Source organism: Pyrus communis, chromosome 2 (assembly GCF_963583255.1).
Source record: "Pyrus communis chromosome 2, drPyrComm1.1, whole genome shotgun sequence".
NCBI classification, from domain to species: domain Eukaryota; kingdom Viridiplantae; phylum Streptophyta; class Magnoliopsida; order Rosales; family Rosaceae; genus Pyrus; species Pyrus communis.
In genome coordinates this window covers 15,131,340-15,158,650 of record NC_084804.1, presented here as the reverse complement: position 1 = coordinate 15,158,650, position 27,311 = coordinate 15,131,340, and the positions used below count along the sequence as shown (strand labels likewise).

General features: G+C 36.8%; 2 protein-coding genes across 3 annotated transcripts in view; both read right to left on the bottom strand.

The window, feature by feature from the left end:
* Nucleotides 1–579: 579 nt before the first annotated feature.
* Nucleotides 580–9,864, bottom strand: LOC137726252 (EH domain-containing protein 1-like). 2 transcript variants are annotated; one of them, XM_068465150.1, is made up of 2 exons: nucleotides 8,880–9,864; nucleotides 580–1,042 (listed from the first exon to the last, which is right to left on the bottom strand). In XM_068465150.1, exons 1-2 carry the CDS (start codon nucleotides 9,027–9,029, stop codon nucleotides 878–880), a joined length of 315 nt encoding a protein of 104 aa, XP_068321251.1. In that variant the 5' UTR covers nucleotides 9,030–9,864; the 3' UTR covers nucleotides 580–877. The 2 variants fall into 2 exon arrangements, with proteins under 2 accessions (XP_068321251.1, XP_068321252.1); XM_068465151.1 differs by lacking the exon at nucleotides 8,880–9,864 and adding an exon at nucleotides 1,755–2,030.
* Nucleotides 9,865–19,202: 9,338 nt separating this feature from the next.
* LOC137726251 (uncharacterized) overlaps nucleotides 19,203–27,311 on the bottom strand; it is a 97,680-nt gene continuing 89,571 nt past the window's right edge. The window contains exon 2 of the mRNA XM_068465147.1: nucleotides 19,203–19,392. Within this exon, the coding sequence (XP_068321248.1) occupies nucleotides 19,210–19,392 (183 nt within the window). The 3' untranslated portion in view covers nucleotides 19,203–19,209. The remainder of the gene's footprint in view (nucleotides 19,393–27,311) is intronic.

Here is a 27,311-nt window from a genome sequence, read left to right as displayed (position 1 = left end):
CAACAATCTTAAGCATCGGTATCCAATAGAATTAGGAAAAACCTTACGGCAAATTTTGTACTTTGAGAGCTCACTTGTCTGTCCAAGAAAAAAGATGCCAAATAGGCAAGGGTTTTAGTATTTTAGTATTGTTTATACTTTATACATTATAAAGCGCAAGTTATGGACAAGTGTGTGTAATATCCTATTTGTTATCTTTTAAAACTTGATTTACAAGTCCAGCGGCATCTTGAAATTAGCTTTTATATCATTAGACATTAATTAATACGCCAGGCCAAGGCAAGGTAAAAATCTCACGACCAAGTGCAATAGTTTGGATATTCGATACTACAAAAATACATGATAGTTCGATGGTTGAACTACAATGAGCAAAAAATATGAATGGCCCGATTGGACCAACACCAGCAAACTCAGTGTTCTTGTTTGAACCAAACAAAGATCAACGAAACAAATTTTATTAGAGAGGGTAAAAAATTACAGCAAATTAAGGCTGAAAAAAAAAAAAGCACAGCCCCAATTTAATTGGACAATCATCAATTTTGTAACAACAATAAAACTATGGGGCTCTTCGCTTCAATAGGACTAGGAACATTCCAAAATTAAGGAGAAAAATTATACATCGCGCTAAAGCTAAAGGAAAAAAAAAAGAACGAAGAAAAAAAGTGAGATGCATACACAAAGAAATGAAATACAAACGATACATTACAAGTTCGATGACTGAATTACATTTTGACCCGAAAATATTCAATTCTCTCTAGCATGCAACATTTCTTTCTCCAAGTTTAGCATATTTGTTATGATTTGAAACTTATCAGGAAGTAACATGCACACATAACTTTGCTGCCCAAGATGAAAAAATTGGGGAAACATCAAAGTTCTAGTACCTTTTTATCAGCTTTGGTTGCTTGTTTGAACTTGAGTTCAGTGAGTTAACCTCCTCTGGGTGTCTGCTGATTGGCCTACTGCTTTTCCTCACTAACTGTAGTATAAAATCTGCCCGACCAAGGAAACCAGTCTGCCTCTGGTCTGCATGTGCCCATGTCTGCCAATAAATAAAAGCAACCAATATAAACAGAACAGATGCAAACTTGTGTTACAAAAAGATAATGAGAAAGTGCATTCATATAAGCAATATTTAACATAATATGCCCCCGGTGATCATTTTATACGGAAGTTACTTCAGCAAAACAAGCATACTGCTTCAAGAACCTATTTGTCGATACGATCATGACCCAAGAACATTTCCCCTGTATGCGACAATCCTAATTATTCCATAGTCATCTTATGCTGCAGGTTTTCACTACTACACAATTGTAATGCAATAAACAATACTTGGTCAATCCTTGGGTCATATAACACATTTCTAAAGTCTGCTTACCACCTCAGGTCGAACGGATACACCAGAAAGTAAATTAATGACCTGATAACATAACTCTCTCAACCTCACTATCTGTATTATAAATCCTTCATCTACTTAATTTCTATCATTTTAACATCAATTCCGCATTTATACTAACACGAAATAAAAATCTCAACTTAGATAAGAGAATTAAGACATCCCGAGCTCACATTTACCGCTTCAACTACAATTAGACTGAAAATTCAAAATCAATCTCATTCGGAACACATTTCCACCAGCATCAAATCCCGATCAACCACTATTATTACACAAATATAATACACGTCCAATTATACATAAATCACAAGCATATACATATACATATATATATATATATATATATATATATAAGTACCTGCGCAAGGACTTGTTTGGGGAGACCGGAGCCCTGGAAGAAAGCGACGGCTTCATTGCCACTAATCTGGCCATCGCGGTCCAAATCGGCTCGTCGGAAATACGCATCGAAGAGATCCAAATTCGCTGATTGGCTGTGCGCCAACGCCATCGCCACCTTTGGATTGCGATTCGCGGAAGATCAGACCATGGAATCAATCGAGAGTGCCGTGTGCTCAGGCTGCCACACGCTTGAGGAGCGCCGAGAAGAATAAAAAAACCACGAATCAGAGGACCAAGATTTCGATGCTTAGAACACGACGACGACCATGAAAAGGGGAGTGCTTGGTTAATTTGGTGAGGGTGATGGGTTTGTAAGGTGGGTTCCACATTTAAAAATAAATATACTTAAATGATTTATTATTTAATTTTAATATTTAATTAATTCTTTAATCTAGTTGGACTAAGAAGTGGACTCTGTCTCAAGTCACATCTGCATTTAACAGAGAACTTGACGGAGGTCTAGCATTGCAACAAATTCGTAAGATAATGTATGACATTGTAATTTTTAAAACTTGAGGTATGAGATTGTGAGTCGACCCATAGTTGAAATAGTTTTGTGTAATTGACCATTTTTTATTCATAGTGGGGAAACAAAAACGTGCTCATAGATAAAGGTACAGATTAATGCGAGATTGAGAAGGAAGCTACAATTTAGAAATCAGAGTGATTTGTTAGATATTTGATAAGTTATATTGTTAGACTGTAAACTGCAGCTGCACATCGTTCTGTAAATTCGCTTAAAGAGGAAACCTAATTCATAATCTAAACACCACCATAGATTATATACTGTTATCATGACCAACAAGCAGCTTATGTTCACGACAGTGTTGTGTTATGTTTAGTCGGTTTCACATCCTCTTTTTCTTTAACAAGACGATCAATTATTAGTATTCTAAAATATGATATATACCCTTTAAATAACTCCATTAGTTGGTACAATTAAGGCATTTTGATTGATCCCTTTTGAGCCTTATTTTCGCTATTTAATTAGTCCCTAAAACTTCTTGTATTGCATGATGTGCATGGAAAGGTCTATTCAATAAAAGATTAGGGATCTTTGAAGTAGTACCAAGTTTCTGATCAAAATCAAGAACCGGCCCTAGTAATTGATGTAATTGGTAAACATCGACAAATAATGTAATGCATTCTTAATTGGAACTACAACCTTGTTTAGTTTCCATTTTTTTTGTAATTGTATATGTTAGTTCGGCATATATCACCAGCCATTCTGCATTGAAGTGTGCAACTCTGTTGTGGGAGCTTCTTTTGTTCTCAGTTGTAGTAAATATCTTGACCACCGAGATGAATTTCTCGAATTTTATAAAAGTACATGTCAATTTATGTGCTCATAACTATTTTTTAAATATAAATAGTTGCACCTTTTTATTTGCAAATGCTAAAAACAGTTGCTTACACACATAGATATTAAATTTGAGCAATATACCAGGTCTCATGCGAGCCCATAGTGCACATATTCTTTAAGGGTAATTCGGGACTGGCGACGAAGAGTTTAGGCAAGGTGACTAATAAAAGGGGAAATTGGGATGATTGAGTTACAGTGGGTTAATTTGTATACTAAAACATTCGAGCCACCACTGCAAAGGTAAAATGCACAGTATAGAACGTGCAGGTCCGCGTGTTTTATTATATGAATTAATTGGCAGAGATGAAGAGTATTGCATTGCATTCATGCATTGTTATCGAGAATAATTTGGTACTTGATTACATGATTTTATAACACGTAATTTAGTATTGTCAATTTTATTGTGGTAAGGTTATGTTCTTATTGAGCTGTTGAAGCTCACCCCTCTATTGTTATGCAGGTTTACTAACTAAACTGTCAAAAGGGTAGATGGGACGAGACGAAATATATGTGAGGCTAGAATTTGTATTTATTTATTTAGCCTTTGGAGTTATTTTAAATAAGAAGAATTTTATTTTCCAACCCGTTTCCGTTTTATTTTATTCATTTAGTTTTTAGTTTGCGTTTCGAACTCGGGATCGAATTTTCCACCTACCCCGGGTCCGGAGCGTGACAGAATGATATCAGAGCATAGGGATTAGACAACCTCGGATAAAGCTGTGGTGTCGTTCGGATAAGTTGGACTTAAAGAAATTAGAGCCTTGGTAATTGGAACTATGTATTAATGGAGGTTGATAATTGACTGGTGATGTCACTTTGAGTACATTAGTATGAGAGACTAGTATTATAGTTATGACGGGTAGTGTTAAGGGTTGTTAGAAAGTGACGTATTTCATTTCATTGGTTGTTTATTTTGAATTTTATCTTTGTTTTCATCATATGTTAGTTAGTTAAAATACAATCAACTAGTCGGAATTCCCAGTCATGATCTCATATTGTTGGGTATTCTTTGTTGCTCAGTGAATTGTTTTGGATTATATGAAAGTGGTTATGAACCAGATTCTTTCTCTTAAGGTTGAGTAGATGGCAATGGCTACCAAACTCATGTTTGCTTGGTTTCGCAAACGTGATCCCTCTTGGAGAATTGAGAGCTAAGGGTTGTCTGGGATACAAGTGACTCTCTTAAAGTTGAAGTTTGGATTACTAGAGTAATCATTCATTTGATTAAGTTTCGGAAAAGAAATGAATTTGGATGTGACATTCTTACTCAGATAAAATAATAGTGATGTCAAGAGAAATTCTCATTCCTATATAGTTCTGGGCTATCTGAGGAGTAAAATGAAAATTACGAATGGCGTTGGTGAGAATAAGAGAATTAAAATAGTGGCCAAGTAATACGTCACAATTTTGAATGTTGTAAACGATTGAGCTATATGAAGTACCACTTGTAGTTGATGTGTATGTGATACTAGAATTAACTAAGATGAATTATTGTGCTATATGGATAAATGAGCAGTGAGTTTGGTCTTTTGATGGTGGAAAACAATTATAGTTAAGAAATGAACATTTACTTGGTGGGAATATTGTGATGTTAGTAGAATGATATTGGAGAATTGGAAATGGAGATATTTCTTAAGGGAATGATAACGATATGTTTCTAAGTTTCAAGGGAAGAGATCAATCAAGGATTAGAAAACTGAATTCTTTTTACTTACTGGATTGAAATACAATGAGGTTGGAATGGAAGGTTGTAAGATGTATCCATGCGGTAGCATATGGTCATTAAGTTGTATGAGCTTGATGATAATACTTTCGGGAGTAACCTACAGGATTCAGAGGATTATACATACAGATTTAAATGACAAAGAGCTCACAAGTTGTATGTATATAACGAAGGTTTTGTTGAAAGTCTTCATGAACATTATATTGATGATTATGGTTATATGGATTAAGTGATTAGTTGGAGATAAAGTTCTTTTTGAGCATCCATATATACTGATGAAATTAAGAGCAACAATTTGGCGAGTTGGTTTGAGTTTTAAGCGGAATAAGAGGCGAAATTTTGTTTGTGAAGTAAATGATTGAGGATGTACTATTTGGAATGAGAATTCGGAAAAATCTTAGGCTTACTGCAGCATCCGAGTATAGAAGGAGAAACTAGTGATCATCCTCTGCTAGTTAAAGGGAAACCATGGATACAACTGATCTATTGGAGGCTATTGTAAAGTTGAAGTTAAAGAAAAAAAAATATTTTTGAAATAATTTATAAGAAAGAAGTTAGATTGTTAAAAGATGAAGTTGATAGAATTTTTATTGTGTTAGGAAGTCTTTGGAATATGAACCAAATATCTTGGATATTTAATAGACTAAGACACTTGTACATCGTTACCATCAGAAATACTCTTTTTCCAAATGTTTATATTCACATTTAAACTTTCTTCTTATTGTCAGGAAACTCCAAATATTGAAGCCATATGCCTTAATTTGTATAAACTAAGATTTCAAAGTGATGTCTAAACTAAGATTGCTAGTTGTGGCTGGTGGCTTCACATTCAATGCTTCTCTAGACCTTCCTGATTCTCTTCGTTATCTTTACTGGTCTTTTTATCCACTGGAATCTTTGCCGTCAAATTTTTCTCCGGAAAATCTAGTTGAGCTTCGTATGTCATTTAGCAAATTTAAGGAGCTTTGGAAAGAAGAGCAGGTATATTATATTATATGCCTATTTTAATTCTTGTATAAAATCAAGTGTAGAAATTATATTAATTCTTTATATTTCTATTTCATTTGTTGCAGATACTTGTCAACTTGCAAGTTATCGATCTGTCGAACTCTTACTATCTAACTGAAGTTCCAAATCTCTCTGGGAGTCTAAAAATTGTGAAGATACATCTCGGTTTCTGTAGAAGTTTGGTTGAAATTCCATCGTATTTTCAACATCTTGACAAGCTTACTCATCTTGATCTGGGATTGTGCAGTAGTCTTAAGTATCTTCCAGAGATGCCAGGAAGTATTCAATACTTAGATTTACAAAGCACTGGTATAAAGGAGTTGCCTGAATCAGTTTGGTCTAACGAAAATATTTCTTACTGGAATATAAATTATTGCAGAGACCTCGAGAAACTTCCAAGCAGCAGTTGTAAGCTGAAAGCCTCTGGTCGTTTTAGTCTATACGGCTGCCCATCTCTTGGCGAGTTTTCTGAGCTTCCCCGGGATATAACTAAATTATCATTGGCTGGTTGCGTGAGACTTGTGAGTCTACCGAACGACATTTGTAAGTTGAAATATCTCAAGGAACTCGATCTCTCTGGGTGCTTTGGACTTGAAAACTTCTCGGAGATCTTGGAGCCAATGGAACATTTGGAGTTCTTAAATTTAAGTGGAACAGCGGTTAAAGAGCTACCATCATCAATCGAGTTTCTCCCTGGTCTCAGAATAATTCAACTAAAAGGTTGCTATAGGCTGTCAAGTATCCCAAAGAGCATTTGTAAGTTGAAATGTCTTGAGGAACTCGATATATCTGGGTGTTGTAAACTTAGAAACTTCACAGAGATCTTGGAGCCAATGGAAAATTTGAAGTCCTTAATTATAAGCAGAAGGTTGCGATATGCTATACACATCATCAATTGAATTTCTCCCCGCTCTCGAAAACATTGAGCTAGAAGGTTGCGATATGCTTTCATGTATCTCAAAAAGCATGTTGAAATATGTTAAAAGACCTGATGAGTATGAAACAAGTGAAAGTGATGATCATGGGTCTGAAGCCAGTGAAATTGAAGATGATGCGGACTTATAATCCAACAATCTTTAAGCATGTTATACAATGGAATTAGGAAAAACTTTACGGCAAATTTTGTTCTTTGAGAGCTCACTTGTCTGTCCAAGAAATAAGATGACAAATAGGCAAGGCTTTTATTATTTTAGTATTGTTTATACTTTATACATTATAAAGCGTAAGTTATGGACAAGTGTGTAATAGCCTATTTGTTATCTTTTAAAACTTGATTTACAAGTCCAGCGGCATCTTGAAATTAGCTTTTATATCATTAGACATTAATTAATACGCCAGGCCAAGGCAAGGTAAAAATCTCACGACCAAGTGCAATAGTTTGGATATTCGATACTACAAAAATACACGATAGTTCGATGGTTGAACTACAATGAGCAACACCAGCAAACTCAGTGTTCTTGTTTGAACCAAACAAAGATCAGCGAAACAAATTTTATTAGAGGGGGTAAAAAATTACAGCAAATTAAGGCTGAAAAAAAAAAAAAAAGGCACAACCCCAATTTAATAATACAATCATCAATTTTGTAACAACGATAAAACTATAGGGGTCTTCGCTTCAATAGGACTAGGAACATTCCAAAATTAAAGAGAAAAATTATACGTCGCGCTACAAGCTAAAGGAAAAAACAAGAATGAAGAAAAAGTGAGATGCATACACAAGGAAATGAAATACAAACGATACATTACAAGTTCGATGGTTGAACTGCATTTTGACCCGGAAATATTCAATTTTCTCTCTAGCATCCAAAATTTCTTTCTCCAAGTTTGGCATATTTGTTATGATTTGAAACTTATCAGGAAGTAACATGCACACATAACTTTGCTGCCCAAGATGAAAAAATTGGGGAAACATTAAAGTTCTAGTACCTTATTATCAGCTTCGGTTGCTTGTTTGAACTCCTCAGTGAGTTAACCTCCTCTGCACTCGGTTGATTTACATGACGTTTCTTCAATTCTGGTACTCTGGGTGTCTGCTGATTGGCCTACTGCTTTTCCTCACTAACTGTAGTATAAAATCTGTTGGAACCCCCAGTCCCACATCGGACAGAGGGAGAAGAGAAGAGTGCTTTAAATAGAAATACCTCTCTCTAATTAACACCGAGGTCTTTTGTGATAAAATCTCACACCTGACGATTGTGCAGGTGGTTAAGTGGGGACAGTATCGGTGTTGTTGGAGTGGGCCCTTGGCCCGTCGACCTGAAAATTTCCACATGGTATCAGAGCCAGGGGACGGGCCCGTACTGCCACGTGATTGGGTGGGTCCCCATTGGCCCCGCGTGATTGTCCACGTAGGCCAAAGATGCCACGTGTTTGGGTGGGTCCCCATTGGCCCCGCGTGATTGGGTGAGTCCCGACATGGCTCCACGTGGTTGCCGATGTGTGGAAATTCACGTGTGACCCATAAGTGGGGTCTCACGTGCGGGGAAGTGTTGGTACCCCCAGTCCCACATCGGACAGAGGGAGAAGAGAAGAGTGCTTTAAATAGAAATACCCCTCTCTAATTAACACCGAGGCCTTTTGTGATAAAACCCCACACCTGAGGATTGTGCAGGTGGTTAAGTGGGGACAGTATCGGTGTTGTTGGAGTGGGCCCGTCGACCGGAAAATTTCCACAAAATCTGCTTACCACCTCAGGTCGAACGGATACACGAAATAACATTACTCTCTCAACCTCACTATCTGTATTATAAATCCTTCATCTGCTTATTTTCTACCATTTTAACATCAATCTCAACTTAGATAAGAGAATTAAGACATCCCGAGCTCACATTTACCACTTCAACTAGAATTAGACTGAAAATTCAAAATCAATCTCATTCGGAACACATTTCCACCAGCATCAAATCCCGATCAACCACTATTATTACACAAATATAATACACGTCCAATTATACATAAATCACAAGCATATACATATATATAGAGAGTACCTGCGCAAGGACCTGTTTGGGGAGACCGGAGCCCTGGAAGAAAGCAACGGCTTCATTGCCACTAATCTGGCCATCGCGGTCCAAATCGGCACGTCGGAAATACGCATCGAAGAGATCCAAATTCGCTGATTGGCTCTGCGCCGACGCCATCGCCACCTTCGGATTGCGATTCGCGGAAGATCAGACCATGGAATCAATCGAGAGTGCCGCGTGCTCAGGCTGCCGTACGCTTGAGGAGCGCCGAGAAGAATCAGAAAACCACGAATTCGGAGGACCAAGATTTCGACGCTTAGAACACGACGACGTACAACGGGAATTTGGTTGCCTTTCTTCTCCGATTCGGAGGAAAATCAGAACACGACGGAGATGCCAATAGTTTTAGGTAAAAAAGCGATCGTCGTTAATCGATTTTTTCGTTTCGATTTTTTGTGACAAAAATGGTACTTAGCGGAGGCTGCCGCCGTCGGACTCTAGTTCTCCATCGCAATGGAGTCAACAATCTTCTGCTGTGACTGCAGGATCGTGCTGATCCTCTACTTCTCCACCGCCTCTCACCCTCTCTTTAACTCTGCTGCCGCCGTCGCACTTGGTTCTCTGGCCGAGGTGCTTCTTCGCGGCGTGGTGACGCTACCAGAGCTTCTCCATCCTGTGGCGGCACTGCGTGGCGAATTTTGACGGCTCGCCGTACTTGTAGCCGCACTTAACTGCCATGGTCATTGCCACCTCTTCCCACTGGCTCGACTTCAGCTGGCCCCTCCTCATCGCGTACCACTTTTCCTGGTTGGCGGCAGAGGATGGGGCTGCTTAGCGGAGGCTGTGGGCAAGGCGGAAACTGAGGTCGTGGGCGATGGCGGCGGTGGTGTGGACCTTGTGTGGGGACGATTAAAGCTAAGAATTTCAAATTTAGAGTTAGGGTTTGGGGGGGAATTGGGTTTTTTTGTTTGAAATGGGCATGGTGATTGTGGGGCGTGCTTGGTTACAGAGAGTAATTTGGTGAGGATGAAAAGGGCAGTGCTTGGTTAATTTGGCGAAGGTGAAGGGTTTGTAAGGTGGGTCTCACGTTTTAAAATAAATATACTTAAATGATTTATTATTTAATTTTAATATTTAATTAATTTTTTAATCTAGTTGGACGAAGAAGTGGGTTCTGTCTCAAGTCACGCCTGCATTTAATAGAGAAATTGACAGAAAATTGACGGAGGTCTAACATTGCAACAAATTCGTAAGATAATGTATGACATTGTAATTTTTAAAACATGAGGCATGAGATTGTGAGTCAACCCATAGTTGAGATAGTTTTGTGTAATTAACCCTTTTTGATTCATAGTGGGGAAACAAAAATGTGCACATAGATAAAGGTACAGATTAATGCGAGATTGAGAAGGAAGCTACAATTTAGAAATCAGAGTGATTTGTTAGATATTTGATAAGTTATATTGTCAGACTGTAAACTGCAGGTGCACATCGTTCTGTAAATTCAGTTAAAGAGGAAACCTAATTCATAATCTAAACACCCCCATAGATTATATACTGTTATCATGACCAACAAGCAGCTCATGTTCACGACAGTGTTGTGTTGTGTTTAGTCGGTTTCACGTCCTCTTCTTCTTTAATGAGACGATCAATGATTAGTATTCTAAAATATGATTATAAACCCTTTAAATAACTCCATTAGTTGGCACAATTAAGGCATTTTGATTGATCCCTTTTGAGCCTTATTTTCGCCATTTAATTAGTCCCTAAAACTTCTTGTATTGCAAGATGTGCATGGAAAGGTCTATTCAATAAAAGATTAGGGATCTTTGAAGTAGTACTAAGTTTCAGATCAAAATCAAGAACCGGCCCTAGTAATTGATGTAATTGGTAAACATCGACAAATAATGTAATGCATTCTTAATTGGAACTACAGCCTTGTTTAGTTTCCATTTTTTTTTGTAATTGTATATGTTAGTTTGGCGTATATCACCAGCCATTCTGCATTGAAGTGTGCAACTCTATTGTGGGAGCTTCTTTTGTTCTCAGTTGTAGTAAATGTCTTGACCACCGAGATGAATTTCTTGAATTTTATAAAAGTACATGTCAATTTATGTGCTCCTAACTATTTTTTAAATATAAATAGTTGCACCTTTTTATTTGCAAATGCTAAGAACAGTTGCTTACACACATAGATATTAAATTTGAGCAATATACGAGGTCTCAGGTGAGCCCACAATGCATAGATTCTTTAAGGGTAATTCGGAACTGGCGACGAAGAGTTTAGGCAAGATGACTAACAAAAGGGGAAATTGGGATGATTGAGTTACAGTGGATTAATTTGTATATTAAAAAATTTGAGCCACCACTGCAAAGGTAAAATGCACGGTATAGGACGTGCAGGTCCACGTGTTTTATTATATGAATTAATGGGCAGAGATGAAGAGTATTGCATTGCATTCATGCATTGTTATCGAGAATGATTTGGTACTTGATTACATGATTTTATAACTCTTAATTTAGTATTGTCAATTTTACTATGGTAAGGTTATGTCTCTATTGAGTTGTTGAAGCTCACCCCTCTATTGTTATGCAGGTTTACTAACTAAACTGTCAAAAGGGTAGACGGGATGAGACAAAATATATGTGAGGCTCAAATTTGTATTTATTTATTTAGCTTTGTAAAGACTTATTGAGTTATTTTAAATAAGAAGAATTTTATTTTCCAACCCGTTTCCGTTTTATTTTATTCATTTAGTTTTTATTTTGCGTTTTGGACTTGGGATCGAATTTTATTCATTTAGCTTTGTAAAGACAGAATGATATCAGAGCATAGGGATTAGACAACCTTGGATAAAGCTGTGGTGTCGTTCGGATAAGTTGGACTTAAAGAAATTAGAGCCTTGGTAATTGGAACTATGTATTAATGGAGGTTGATAATTGACTGGTGATATCACTTTGAGTACATTAGTATGAGAGACTAGTATTATAGTTACGACGGGTAGTGTTAAGGGTTGTTAGAAAGTGACGTATTTCATTTCATTGATTGTTTATTTTGAATTTTATCCTCGTTTTCATCATATGTTAGTTAGAATACAATCAACTAGTCGGAATTGTTGGGTATTCTTTGTTGCTCAGTGAATTGTTTTGGATTATATGAAAGTGGTAATGAACCAGATTCTTTCTCTTAAGGTTGAGTAGATGGCAATGGCTACCAAACTCATGTTTGCTTGGTTTCGCAAACGTGATCCCTCTTGGAGAAATGAGAGTTAAGGGTTGTCTGGGATCCAAGTGACTCTCTTAAAGTTGAAGTTTGGATTACTAGAGTAATCATTCATTTGATTAAGTTTCGGAAAAGAAATGAATTTGGATGTGACACATTCCTACTCGGATAAAATAAAAGTGATGGTCAAGAGAAATTCTCATTCCTATATAGTTCTGGGCCATCTGAAGAGTAAAATGAAAATTACGAATAACGTTGGTGAGAATAAGAGAATTAAAATAGTGGCCAAGTAATACGTCACAATTTTGAATGTTGTGAACGATTGAGCTATATGAAGTACCACTTGTAGTTGATGTGTATGTGATACTAGAATTAACTAAGCTGAATTATTGTGCTATATGGATAAATGAGCAGTGAGTTTGGTCTTTTGATAGTGGAAAACAATTATAGTTAAGAAATGAACATTTACTTGGTGGGAATATTGTGATGTTAGTAGAATGATATTGGAGAGTTGGAAACGGTGATATTTCTTAAAGGAATGATAATGATATGTTTCTAAGTTTCAAGGGAAGAGAGATCAATCAAGGATTAGAAAACTGAATTGTTTTTACTTACTGGAGTGAAATACAATGAGGTTGGAATGGAAGGTTGTAAGATGTATCCATGCGGTAGCATATGGTCATTAAGTTGTATGAGCTTGATGATAATACTTTCGGGAGTAACCTACAGGATTCAGAGGATTATACATACAGATTTAAGTGACAAAGAGCTCACAAGTTGTATGTATATAACGAAGGTTTTGTTGAAAGTCTTCATGAACATTATATTGATGATTATGGTTATATGGATTAAGTGATTATTTGGAGATAAAGTTCTTTTTGAGCATCCATATATACTGATGAAATTAAGAGCAACAATTTGGTGAGTTGGTTTGAGTTTTAAGCGGAATAAGAGGCGAAATTTTGTTTGTGAAGTAAATGATTGACGATGTACTATTTGGAATGAGAATTCGGAAAAATCTTAGGCTTACTGCAGCATCCGAGTATAGAAGGAGAAACTAGTGATCATCCTCTCCTAGTTAAAGGGAAACCATGGATACAACTGATCTATTGGAGGCTATTGTAAAGTTGAAGTTAAAGAAAAAAAAATATTTTTGAAAATATTCATGCTTGGGAATTACATTTGGACAATTTTAGTTAGTGACTTAGCTTTTATGAATATATTTTACTGATCATTAAGGTTCGGTTAAGAGTATGTGTCTTTCAAGTATTTGAAAGCTTGGAGACTGAGATTAGTAAGAGGTTGTGGCAGTCTATTGACAAGGTCTCTAATATTTGCTAAGTACATGAATTATGACGCATAGTGTTGATCCTCTCTACGATTTGGAACTTAAGTAATGGTTGATTGATAACTACAAATTCACTTGACTAAGGAAAGTAATCATTTGGAGCTATGAGTGTCATGTACTTTCGTTTACCACAAATATCTTTGAGGCTTAATGAAAAGAATGGAGAGTTATGAATTGGATGATCTGGTTCCTTAGGCATGAATATACATGACGTTTGTGTACTACTGACTCAAGTTGAAGAATTATAGTACCATGAATTATCTCTATGGAGTTTGGGTTTGTAGGTTTAAGAAATAAAGTTACCAATGTAATGTGAAATTCAGTCTCGTAGGAAAAGTACATAAGGTAAGATTTTAATCCTTCTACGCGGTTGACGTTGTTGGTTAGTAAAGGATTAGAATGGTGATAACTTGGAATATCGGTTGTTCAGGGGAATCATGAAATAGTCTCAGATTGACGTCATAAAGTGATGGATTGTTGTAAAATTTTAGTTTGTCAGTATGTGATTTTGTGTGACTCTTGAAAGAGGATTTAATTATTTTGGATTTGGAGATATAAGCAATGCATGTACGAGTTTATAAGGATACTTGGAAGAGTATTAAATTTAAGTTGAACTCTCTTGAGCATATTTGAGATGAGGTCTGAAAATTTGATATTGATGACATAATATTTGAAAGAAGTTAGCTGACATAATACTATAGGAAAAAGATTTTAATGGTTCTTTGACACACAGTGAATATTGCATAGTTGAGAGTTGACAATGCAAATGGTGATTGGTGATGGAGAATTTCCTAGAGCTTACAGCTAGCTGGAATAAATATTTTCTTTCGAAAGTGACAAGAAGAAAATGGTGGGGATTAGTTCAATTCATATTTTAAGAATATGGATATAGAGAAAAAAAAGAAAAAAAAAGATGTATGTTGATAATCCTCTATCGTTGATAACTTATCATTCATGGTTTCTAGTTACTCTACAGAGTTCGTAGTTTTAGTCTCTTAGATTGGTATTAAAATTGGTGACTAAGCTCATATGAATCTCTGTTGTCCGTTATATATTTGCTATTACCAAAGTTAGAACTTGAGTTTGTTGTGGTTCACTTCTCGACTTAAGATTTTGGAAGAATACATTTATGAGTGATAGTAGACAGTGTGCATGACTGGATGCTTTACACTTGAAAATGAAGAAATGATGAAATGATGAAATGATGAAATGATGAAATTAGATCAGAGCAGCATTATGATGATGACAAGACCTATTGTCATACAAGACTCAACAGATTTTGAGGAAGAAAAAAAAAAAATAGCAAATAGGAAGTTAGCGAATAGGAACGCTTACGAAATGATGGAAGATTGGATCTTCTTATTACCTTAAAGGTAAGATACTACTTGAAAAGGATGTGAGGAATTTGAAGTTGACAATTCGAATCAAGGTCAGTGTACGAGTTCAATCAGCTATGAAACCGAAGAAACAATTTGGAGATAAGAATTCGACATTTAGATATTCACCTGTATTTGTTGAGTAGTTCATTATTTAGTGGATTGAAATTTCAGTATAATGCTGGAAAGTATCAGCTATTTGTTTCTTTTCTTATTCAAGTAATCATTGGCATTGGCTCGAGTTAAGGGACCGACTGACCACCGGATCTTTCATACTCTACAGTGGAATGTTCATTGGTTCATGAAATAAGAAATATGATAGATAGCATGATAAGAAAATTGTGCAAAGGTACCCACAATTTTCTTGGGAGTTTATGTGTGTTTGACTAAGTACTAGATAAGAACACTCGTAACCAGTCGCTTAAGATGTTGACCTCAACTTGGAGAATTACATGAATCGTTACTCTACATGCGACCATAGATTGAACTGGATATTAGAGTCCGATCATAGGTGAAACTCTGGACTTAAAAAGTAATTGAGTGTTATAGTAATCTCGAGGACGAGTTTTATTTTAAGGAGGGTGGATTGTAATATCCTAAGAATTTATTATCGAAGAAGATAAATATTTGGAAAAATATGTTGTGCTTATTTATTGAAAAGGTTTTCATATGAAGGTAGTGAACGTCATTGCAAGTTCGTATCATTTTTTGGATTATTTTTCGGAGCTTAGATGAATTTTTAATGGAATTTACAAGCTGAACGAATGATGAAGCGTCACGTGTAAGCCAAAGTGTGGCTGATTTTTCCACGTGACAGCAGCTGGAGTTAGACAGCAAAGGGGCTGTTCTGATTAGGTTAGTGGCAATTTAGCCACATGCCGAGTCATGATTGGACCCAAAGAAATAGGAGGTTGCTGGCGGTGTAAGTTTGGAATATATGATGCCTATATATATATATAAGGTAAAGTACAAAAAAACTACTTCAATTATTGGCGTTACGACATTTTCATACATACCTCATTTTACGAACTTGTGTCAATGTCATACCTTCCGTTAGCTTGGCCGTTTATTTCTCAGTTAAATGCTGATGTGTCTTGATCCGTGACCCATTTTTTATTAAAAAATTATTAAAAACTAAAAAAATCATTTAATATTTTTTAAATATTAAAATAATAAAAAAAGTTATTTGAAAAAAGAAAAAAAAAAAAAAAACCAACCTCACAACATCAGTCGTCCCCTTCCCCCCTTCTCTCTCTTCTCCCCATCTTCATCTTCTTCCCCCTTTCTGCAATTGCAACCCAAAAAAAAAGAAGAGAAAAAAAAAAAATCAATTTGTTTTCCCCGTTCCCCACCCCCTCTTCTCCCCGCACCCAACCTCTCCACCTTTGCACCCAACCTCGCACCCATTACCTGCAACCCATAAAACAGAAGGGAAAAAAAAAAAAAAAAAAAACCCAGATCCGAACGAACTGGGTTTTGTTTTTTTTTTTTTTTTTTCTTTCTTCCTTCTCTCTTCTTCTTCTTGTTTTTCTTTTGTGCAGGGTAGGTGGGTATTTGGGGTTGTTGGGGGGGGGGGGGAAGTTTCCCTTTTTTTGTTTTTTTTTTTTTTCCTTTTCTTCTTCTTCTTCCTCCTTCGGGTTGGGTTGGGGTTGGTATTTTTTATTTTATTTTTTTCGCTTCCTTCTCTCTTCTTCTTCTTGTTTTTCTTTTGCAGGTGGGTTTTTTGGGGAGGGGGGGGGGAGAGGATGAGAGTTTCTCAATTTTTTTTTTTCCTTCTTTCTTCTTCTTCCTCCTTCGGGTTGGGTTCGGGTTGGTTTTTTTTTTTTTTTTTTTTTTTTTTCCTTCTTCTTCCTCCTTCTTTTTGGGTTGCAGGGGGTTGGGTTTGTGGTGGGGGAAGGGGGGACGAACTGGGTTTGGTTTGGGGTTTTTTTATTTTATTTTTTCTCTTCTTCTTCCTCTTATTCTTCCTGGATTGCAGGAAGATGGTGAAGAGAGAGAGGGACGAAAAGGAGAGGTTTATTTTTTATTTTTTTATGTATTTTTTTTATTTTAATATTTTAATAATATTTAATGATTTTTTTTGTTTTTAATAATATTTTATTAGTTTTTTAATAAAAAAATGGGTCCCGGATCAAGCCACGTCATCATTTAACTGAGAAATAAACGGCCAAGCTAACGGAGGGTATGACATTGACACAAATTCGTAAGATGAGGTATGACATTGTCAATTTTAAAAGATGAGGTATGAAAGTGTCATAACGCCAATAGTTGAGGTAGTTTTTTGTACTTTACCCATATATATATTAGTTTAGCATCAGATAGGAAGAGTGTTCCTTCTTACACAATGAATAGAGTCGGGGAGAGAGAGAGACAAAGAGAGGTGGAACTGAATGTTTTGCTGATGGGATGTGATATCCACACATCTTATTTAATTTCTTATACACTTTTTGAATTTTCGATCGTCGGATCGGATGAATTGAAGACGATAAACGGACATAAATTATCAAGAGGTGTGAGAAGTAAAATAAGGTATGTAGATAGCACACCCGAGAATTTATATTAGAACCTCTCCCAATAATTTTTCTCAACGTCTTGATTGATAGAGATGTTCTTGGTATCTCTTTCTTGTTCTAGCAACGAACAGGAGTTTGATTCCTGCTTCTGTCTGCATCATCACTTCGGTGTCATTGATTCAATCGGCAGATTGCCATACCTGGGTAAAGATTCTTTCATCATGTATATTTTCATAGCTATTTGTATATTTCCTGTTAGTTTTAAGGAATCCTAATCTTAAACAGTATTAGACTTTCTGCCGTAGACTAATCATTGTTATGCGGCTAGGATTGACTATATACATGTATAGCTATTTGATTTTCTCTAGCTATGTATGTGTGTGTCAAACGGAGCAACATGCTGTATTAGATTATATGTATACAAATTGGATCAATTTGTTGGAAATGAATGAGTTGTTTTATTAAATTAGAATTTGCCCATTCTGTTGGAAGGGAAATACAGGTGTATAACACACACACACACACACACACACACACACACACACACACACACACACTATGTATAGCTTGATCAAATAAAGTATGCATTTAGAGTTGGAACTATATACATACAAGTCGGACAGAAGCTTTTGTATAACTTGAGGCTAAATTATTTCGATGTGCTTTAACTATAATTGAATTTGAGGTATTATACAATATGCTTAGGTTGATAACGTGATGCTTGTAAATAGGAATTACGAGATGAATTGGCGTGTTTGACTATTACGTCATTTGGAGCAATGCTTTGGAATCCAGGTAGGGGAAATACAGCAGGCCTTTACAGAGATTGATTTTATTAAATTTCGGGAAGTGTTATATTATTGTTAATATTGACTGATTGATTGGGATTGGATGATAATTGGTTATATGTGTATCATTGCTTGATTCGAATGTTCATAGAGTTGTGATTGTGAACTGTTGTTAGAATGTTGTTCATTGGTGATATATGTGGACTATGAAATGAGATTAATTGTGCATCATTCATGATGTGTTATGTGATTGGAGTTTCGGTGTTGAGGAAGGAATTCTGGAAATGAGAGTAGTTGGAAATGATCTTTTGTGTAGTTGAGTCAAACTCTTAGCAGGTACCAGGTCTCAGGCGAAACTGAATTGGACAACCTCCAAATTATCTCGGGGAGAACAAGGAACGTGGGTATGCTATGGATTTAGTTGGTTTTTCCCTATTTTCTAGGGGTTTTTTTTTTTTGTCTGCAGCCCAATACAATTCTATAGATTCGCATAGAGGAGACTTGTAAGACACAGTAGGTTGTTAATCCAATTTAATCATTTATGTTCTTGTAATTATACGTTCACCAAATACGAGCTAGAGCATAGTGCTTCATAATTTGCAATCTCATCATGTCTCAGCCACCAAATGCGTTTACGAGGTCCATACATGATGCAAGCTTCATATTCTTATTATCCAAAAATGAACTTTTATCAGAATGATAAAAATCTCTTGTTCAAACCGAGACATTTACTAAGCATATACAAAATCACCCGATCAAGATCAAAATCGATCGATACAATGATTATGAAAAAAAGTTTGACTTACAAGATTGTCTTAAACTACCTTCATCAGGAAACAATGTAGGCTGCAGCATGTTACTACAAATTATAGAGGAATTAATTAAACAATCATGCAGCTCATCAGATGTGGGGATCGCGGTTTTGTGGTTAAGAAGCAATCATAACAACGCGAACTTGTTGCAATGGGATGCCAGGATATACACAATTGGAGCATTCATACAAAGAATGAAGTTTGAAATTAAGCAAGTAGAAGATCAGATGTAATCGAGGCTATCCGCCTTTTTTCTTTTTTCTTTTTTTTTTTTAATTTTATTTTTTATCCCACCCTTCAAATGCCCCATTTCTTTGCCTTTGCAAACCAGGGACACCGATACTTTTCACCGCTGACAGTGATTTCAAGTGCTCCGTCTTGGTTATCTTGATTCGATGCAGTTCCCATTAGAACACTTTTCTCCTTTTTGAGGTTTTCTTTCTCTATTTTCAGCCTTGCTTCTTGTCTGGCTATCTCTGCCTGCAACAAATAAAATGCACGACAAGGCTAAAACACAAAACAACGGTGCATCACCTTAAGTCAAATGTCCAAAACTTTAGCAAATGTAAGCACGCATATTGCTAAAACTAGTTATTACAGGGATCATTACTCACGACACAAATAGGTCTCTGCTGAATTTCTCAAGAACACATGTAAATTAGAAATAAACATATCACACGCTAAAAGGTTAATTTGTCACTCGTGCTCAAAAAGACAATTCCAAATCTTTAGGCAATCTCCAATAGTGAAGGACTATATTCTTAACCTCCATGATTTTGTAGTGTTTATTCTTATTTTTTCTAGATTATAAAAAGGTACTCAATCGAAAGTGCTTGGAGATTTTTTAAAAGAAATTGGTCAATGAGTGGCTTGTTTGGACTAGGTGTTTGGATTATCTTATGCATTGCTTGTAGCTTGGTTTTGGCTTGTAGGCTTAATATCGCAGGTTTGGCATTGGCTTATACGTTTGACATTGCAAACTCGTAGGCTTGATATTTGCTTGTATGCTTCAAAAGGGCTAGCAGATTTTCTAATAAAACAAGTACAATAACTTGGCATATGTGAATGTCATGAATTTTCTTATGATATATAGTAAGTACAATTTGGCATTTTGTGGAGCAGGCACAATAGATTGAGAAAAGGTCAGTTTGTAATGATATATGGTCACTATGGAATTGGAAAATGGTGGTTAGTAACAGTGATAGTTGTTATGGTAGGTGAGGAGTATTCTTGTACTTGGTGATTTGCTTGGATAGGATGGGATGGCACGATCTATTTGGTTGGGTTGATTTTTCGGCTTCAATGGTTTGCATAGTATGTTGTAATTCGTCATGCCTCATTCTTAGCTTGGCATGTTTCATGGACATTGTTTGAACCATTGAGAAGCTTGCTTGACACTTTGTGATTTTATTTTGTCTTTGGCTTGGCATGATGCATAAATTATGTTTGAACTATTAAGCAGCTTGCTTAACACGTTATTGTTATGTTTTTGGCTTGCCGTGAAGCACGGGCAAAGCTACAGAGACGCAGAGGTGCGGCCACACCTCTTGTCGTCGGAAATGAAGCCTATGAGCGATTAGCCACACTTTTGGTCTGTCGGAAAACCTACAACAAGCACCCCTAACTCTCTGTGCTACGCGTTGTTATTATGTTTTTTACTTGACATTTACAGCATCTCAAACTTGTATTTGTAGCTTTTCTAACAAATTATTTTAGTTGTCATTTGAATTGGAAAATGGTGGTTAATAACAGTGATAGTTGTTATGGTAGGTGAGGAGTATTCTTATACTTGGTGATTTGCTTGGATAGGATAGGATGGCCCGATCTATTTGGTTGGCTTGATTTTTCCAAATAGATATTATTTTTCTAAGTATTTGGAATAATTTGTTTGGTTTTGGTTTGTTTTAAATTATGGATTGTTATGAAATGGATATTATTTTCTCAAAGTGCTTAATTGAATGAATGGACTTATATTTATGCATGTGACCAATTCAATCAATTTATTTCTAGGTATGTCTAGTGGGGAAGTTAGTTGTCTAGCAGATAGTGCAACCACACACACCATATTGCGTGAACGACATTATTTGACTAACTTAATACCCAAGAAAGCTCATTTGACAACTCTCTCAGGCTTATCCAACCTAATTGAAGGATACGATAAAGGCTCGTATCATGTTGTCTAATGGTACTATCTTAACCATTAAGGAGGCACTCTATTCTCCATGTTCTGGAAGAACGTTGCTAAGTTTTAGAAATATTCGAGATAATCAATATCATATTGAAACCACTGAAGATAATGGTTCTGAATTTCTTTGTATCACTTCGTATGAATGTGGCCAGAAGCGAATTCATGAGAAGTTGGAACATCTACCAAGTGGGTTGTGAATCACAACCATTCACAGTATAAAACCCCACAATGTGGCCGGCCATATGCCTGAGTTCCAGGACACTTTGTTGCTTTGGCATGATCATTTGGGACATCCTGGACGTGACCTGATGCGCTGTATCCTCAAATCATCACATGGGCATCGATTATCTTCCTATGTTGGATTCCCACCATGCAAATCGTGTTCTATAGAGAAGTTGAATACTCAACCTTCTTATACAAGGATCATTCACAACCCCCCTAAATTTCTTCAGAGGACTCAAGGGGATATTTGGGGACCTATCCAACCAACCGGCGGATCATTTAGATATTTTATGGTGTTGGTTGATGCATCGACATGATGGTCACATGCTTGCGTGTTGTCCACACGCAAGGTTGCGTTTGCTAAACTCTTAGCTCAAATTATTAAGCTAATGGCTCACCACCTTAATTATCCAATTAAGTCGATTCGATTGGATAATGCTGGAGTGTTTACGTCACAGACTTTTGACGATTATTACACGTCAGTAGGGATTAATGTGGAACAACCTATACCCCATGTTCACACCCAAAACGGCTTGGCAGAAGCTTTCTTAAAGTGCTTTTAATTGATAGCTTAGACTTTGGTTATGAGAACCAAACTACGGGTATTTACCTGGGGCTATGCAATATTGCACGCAGCCATATTGGTCCACTTGAGGCCCACCGCTACTCAACCACATTCACTGTTATAGTTGGTCACTGGATACCAGCCTAACGCCTCGCATTTATGGGTGTTTGGGTGCACCATTTATGTGACAATAGCACCGCCATTACGTACCAAATTGGGTCCTCATAGAAAAATGGAAATCTATGTCAGTTATGATTCGCCAACAATTGTTCGCTACTTAGAACCCCTGAGAGGAGATCTTTTTACTGTATGTTTTATGGCTTGTCACTTTGATAAGACATTCTTCTAGTCATTAAGGGGAGATAAGCATGCTAACGTTCCCGTAAAATGCCACGAATTGTCGTGGTATGCTCCCACTACGTCTCATTTAGATCCCCGCACTGCCCAGTCTGAAACTAAGGTGCAACGAATTATAGATCTTCAGAGCATTGCACAAAGCATTCTAGATGCTTTTAATGATCTAGTAAAGATGAAAAGATCACATATACTTGCTGCAAACGCAACTATAAGGATAGATGTACCTCGCTTATGTTAACAACCCGCCGGGGAAGGCCAGACGATCCCCAAAGGTGGAGAGGCTGCACCCTCAACGTAGTAAGGTACATTGGCAGTTAGCCAATCATGGTTCAAAGGATTCACAACCCCTAAAGAGGAAAATGGCTCCAACTAATGACCTTAGTTTGAATCCGATCATCGCTTACTCATCTATTCCAACGCATGAGGTTATTCTAGATTACGGTGATACTTCAGACGAAACATGCCGGCCTCCTGAGAATCATGAGATTTTGGTCCACTACACAGTATTAGGTGAGGTTTGGAATAGGAATGAGATGATTGTCGACGATGCATTTGTGTACTCAGTAGCTATTGACATCATGCTTTGCGATGACATTGAACCACATTCCATCGATGAATGCCGACGTAGAACCGATTGGTCAAACTGGAAACAAGCAATCTAGGTTGAACTCGATTTGCTTGCAAAACGTAAGGTGTTTGGGCCTGTAGCTCCTACTCCTGCATATGTGAAGCCCGTTGGCTACAAATGAGTTTTCGTGAGAAAGCATAATGAGAAGAATGAAATAGTGGGATACTAAGCACGCCTCGTAGCGTAAGGCTTCTCTCAACGCCCTGGGATTGATTACGAAGAGACGTATTCCCCAGTAATGGACATTATAATGTTCTGCTACCTTATCAGTTTGGTAGTTTTTGAAAAAATGAATATGCAGCTTATGGACGTGGTTTGATTCCTTGTGGGAGGCTTGGAGCGTGGGGAAACAAATGCATGGTGAAAATGTAAGGTTTAAATCTTCTGCACCTAAAACTCCATGTTGTCTTTCTGTAGCCTCTCTCATATTTTGGACACCTGTTCATCATTAACTCCATTGTAAACACTGTTAAATCCCTCTCTCTGTCAATTAACTTTCCTTCTCTCTTCTCTGTGTTCGTATCTTTTCCGCGTTGTTCTCTTAAATCCCTTCATTTTTTTCCCCAATTTCACAAAGTGCCATGGTTGAATCACTAAAGCTTCTAAATCACGTACCACACATGTACTCGTGAGAGAGGCCTTTCCCCTGTATCTTTGACTGGGACCTTTGTCAACCCATTGTCGCAGCTGGTGATGCCGGTGATGAGGGGGATACGGTGCTCCAATGTCTCGTTAGCGAAGTCGTTGGGATTAAGGATATTCAATGTGAAGTGGGTTTCGCCCAAAACACAGGAGTTCACAACCCAGAGTTCAAATTGGAAGGGTGAGAGAGATGAGGATGAGAGGGATGGTTATGGTGCGATGGTGGTGATCTGGTTCTTCACGTTCCATATTTGTTTTTATTTTGGGTGACTTTGGATGTTGTACTTATTTATCACCTTCTTTGATTGAAACCTTGTTTGGATTTTGATTTCTAATTGAAGTTCCTGAAATTAAAGCAATAATTCATTTCTACGTAGATTATTATAATTTTTAAATTAAATTTGATATTTGTAGTTATTTATATTAATGAGATTTTAAATAAATATATAATTTGTTGAAAATATTAAAAAAATTATACTTAAATGAAACTCATGATTTGTCATTACTTATATTAATAACATTTTACATACAAAAAATTGATAATTTTATACGATACATTTTACATAAAAAAAAGTTGGCATATTTTCTACAAAAAAAAGGTGATACGTTTTATATAATGGGCACATTTTACACGAAAGAGATGGTACTTACAAAAAAAAAAAGGGTAAATTTTACATATAATAAAGTGGTACATTTTTTAAAACAAATGGGTACATTATTAATAAATTATGGGTACAAATAAAAGATAAAAAAAATATGAGTACAAATAAAAGTGTGAAAAATATAGACACATAAAGAAATTAATATATGGGTTGTCACATCCCGGGTCCGACTCCACTGTAGTGGGTCACCCATCATGGGAGTGCTCTCGCACGATACTTGCTTAACTTCGGAGTTTCGATGGAACCCGAAGCCAGTGAGCTCCCAAAAGGCCTCGTGCTAGGTAGGGATGAGAATATACATATAAAGATCACTCCCCTGTGCGATGTGGGATCTTACAATTCACCCTCCTTAGGGGCCCAACGTCCTCGTCGGCACACCACGACCAAGGTTAGGCTCTGATACCAAATAGATTGTAACATTCCACATCGCCCAGGGGAGTGGATCATTTAAGCCTTATATGTATATTTGCATCTCTACCTAGCACGAGGCATTTTAGGAGCTCATTGGCTTTGGGTTCCATCGAAATTCCGAAGTTAAGCGAGTTCGCGCGAGAGCAATCCCGTGATGGGTGACCCACTGGGAAGTTCTCGTATGAGTTCCCAGAAACAAAACCGTGAGGGCGTGGTTGGGGCCCAAAGCGGACAATATCGTGCTACGGTGAAGTCAAGCTTGGGATGTGGTGGGGGCCCGGGCTGGGATGTGACAATTTCATGGAAAAGTTAACAGCATCCCATTTCTATCTTAGTTGTCTTCACAAGTGTTTTGTTGTGTGTTATGTAAGTTACATATTTTATTGATAAGAATTCTGAGTTGTGATTTGAGAATTGTTCTAGGCGCCAATCGTTCGTGACGCCTCTATGGTTGTGCTAGGGAGTTGTAGCGTGAACTCCAGGTGAATGGGCTTTTGTTTTCAGTATATATATGTATGCTTGGTATTTTTCCCAGAAAATGCGTTTAAATGGAATTATGTTTTGAAATGCCATGAATCATGATTTATACTTAGATTATGAGTTAGTATAGTGTGCATATTGTGATTTGACGCGGTGGACGCTCAGGTAAGTACCAGGTGAGTTGTAGATTTTTTATGTGAATTGATGATTATGTGAGATGTGTTGAGAGCTCATAAACCTGCACCCCGGTGTTAGTGCTCCCGTACGTGGTTAGGGCACAGTCCCTCACATGATGTTCACCTCCCGCACCATACGCTTACCTTGGATCCAAGTTAGGTGCACAGTCCTGTCGTACAAGCCACTATAGGTGGTTCCGACTCGTAGGTGACCCGCGATTATATTCACAGTCTTCACGTAAGCGTAGCACTTGAGCTTATTTATTTACACCTAGTCTTGTCATACATATCACTTTAGGTGGTTCGGACTCGTGTGCTAGTATATTTGTTAAGATGTGGATTTGAGCCGTACAGGTCACGTTAGGTGACTCCGGCTAGATGGATGAGCTCTAGATTCAGTCGTACAAGTCACGTTAGGTGACTCCGGCTGACATATCATTTGCATTGATTGATATCACCTGGGTTACATATTTTATGCTGAGGTATTTGACATGGCATATATGTGGATTTTGCTAATTCGAGTATGGTTTCGATATATGTATATATTCTATTTTTTGGGAAATTATACAGGTTTTATGGCGAGGGGTTACTACCTTTGATAATTGAAATGGTTTTTAAAAATCTTTGTTTTTGCCCACTCACACTTTCTGTTTTGCGCCCCTCCAGGTTTTAATTGCTGAAAGTTCATATCGACGAGGATTCTTGGCAAATCTTAGGATAAGTGCTTACTTTTGAGGGTATAATTCTTATCCACTCCACTGTACTTACTTATGCTCTTACGTCACGTGTGAAGTGGGTTCATACCTGCTTACCAGCGCACTCTGGTATTTAGGCACTCTTAGATTTAAATTTATTCACATTTTTCCACATCATCACACTTTATGGTTTTGTCACCTCCCAGGTGTCGGTCAGCACAACTCTATTCAGAGTCTTAGTGGACATTCCGGATCGGGGTGTGTCATGGGTAGAAACTAAAATTGAATAGAAAATTGGCACAATTTTTTTTTAAAAAAGTTGCAAATTAAAATAGGTAAAACTAAAAATAAAAATATATGATACAAAATTTAGCCATAAATATAAATATATCAAATGTAACGTTTCTAATACTAAATGAATAATTTAGAAATAAAAATTAATTATCTTAATATGTAAAATATTTTATTATTTAAATAATTAATAATGTTTATTAAAACCAAAGGACTTTATTCAAAATTTAAAAAAATGAAGATTTTAATTAATAGAATCTAAAAAAAAAGAATGAGAATCTAATTTCTTCTTTTATTTTTATATTTTAGTTTTAGTGTTGTTAGGCGAGTTAACAGAGTTTAAAGAGAAGTTAGTGGTAAACAGGCGTCAAAATATAAGAGAGGCCACGGACAGTTTTGAATGCAGAAGATTTGAACTTGAAAGAAAGGTGAGGTGAGCATGTATGGGGATAATAAGAGAAATGAGTTTGGACCAAAAAGAAAAGAAAAGAGAAACGCGCTAGGAAGTAGGTTTGGTCACTTCTCTCTCTCTCTTAAACACTAGTGTTGGTACCCGACCCCACCATCCTCCACATTTTCAAATTTTAATACTAAAGTTTGAAACTTCTCTCTTTTCATATTTTTCATTATGATCAAAATATAAATAATACATCATCTGTTTTTATATAAGTGATAGAAAATTTTATTCTTTAAGTTATTAATTTTTTAACATACATATCTTGCCATTTATATAATAACACATGATGTATTACCTCGTGCGCCGATCACACAGAAGATCTCTCCCATCCCACCCACTCTCATTGATTGCACAGTTATCTCAATCCCTCCCAGCTTACAGAAAAATCGTCTCCAAAATCTAGAACTCTAATTCTTCTATTTGGCCGTGTCTAAGGGCGCAGAGGGAGGTCCCATCCCATGTGTCCCTTTTATGACCGTGGGAGGCTTGGAGCGCAGTGAAAGCGCGAGGGGAGCGGCATGAGGTAATGAAGAAACGCATGGTGAAAGCGTGAGGAAAGCGGTATGAGATAATAAAAAATAAAAAAAAAGGTACTTGGGAGAGTAGCGGTTGGTCACTTTTCTTT

Excerpts from the sequence above, each read along its gene's own strand:
- LOC137726252 (XM_068465150.1), bottom strand. The coding sequence starts at position 9,029 with ATGGCGTCGGCGCAGAGCCAATCAGCGAATTTGGATCTCTTCGATGCG. Across the intron at positions 1,043-8,879 it reads CCAAACAGGTCCTTGCGCAG|ACATGGGCACATGCAGACCA; the intron begins GTACTCTCTATA and ends ATTTATTGGCAG.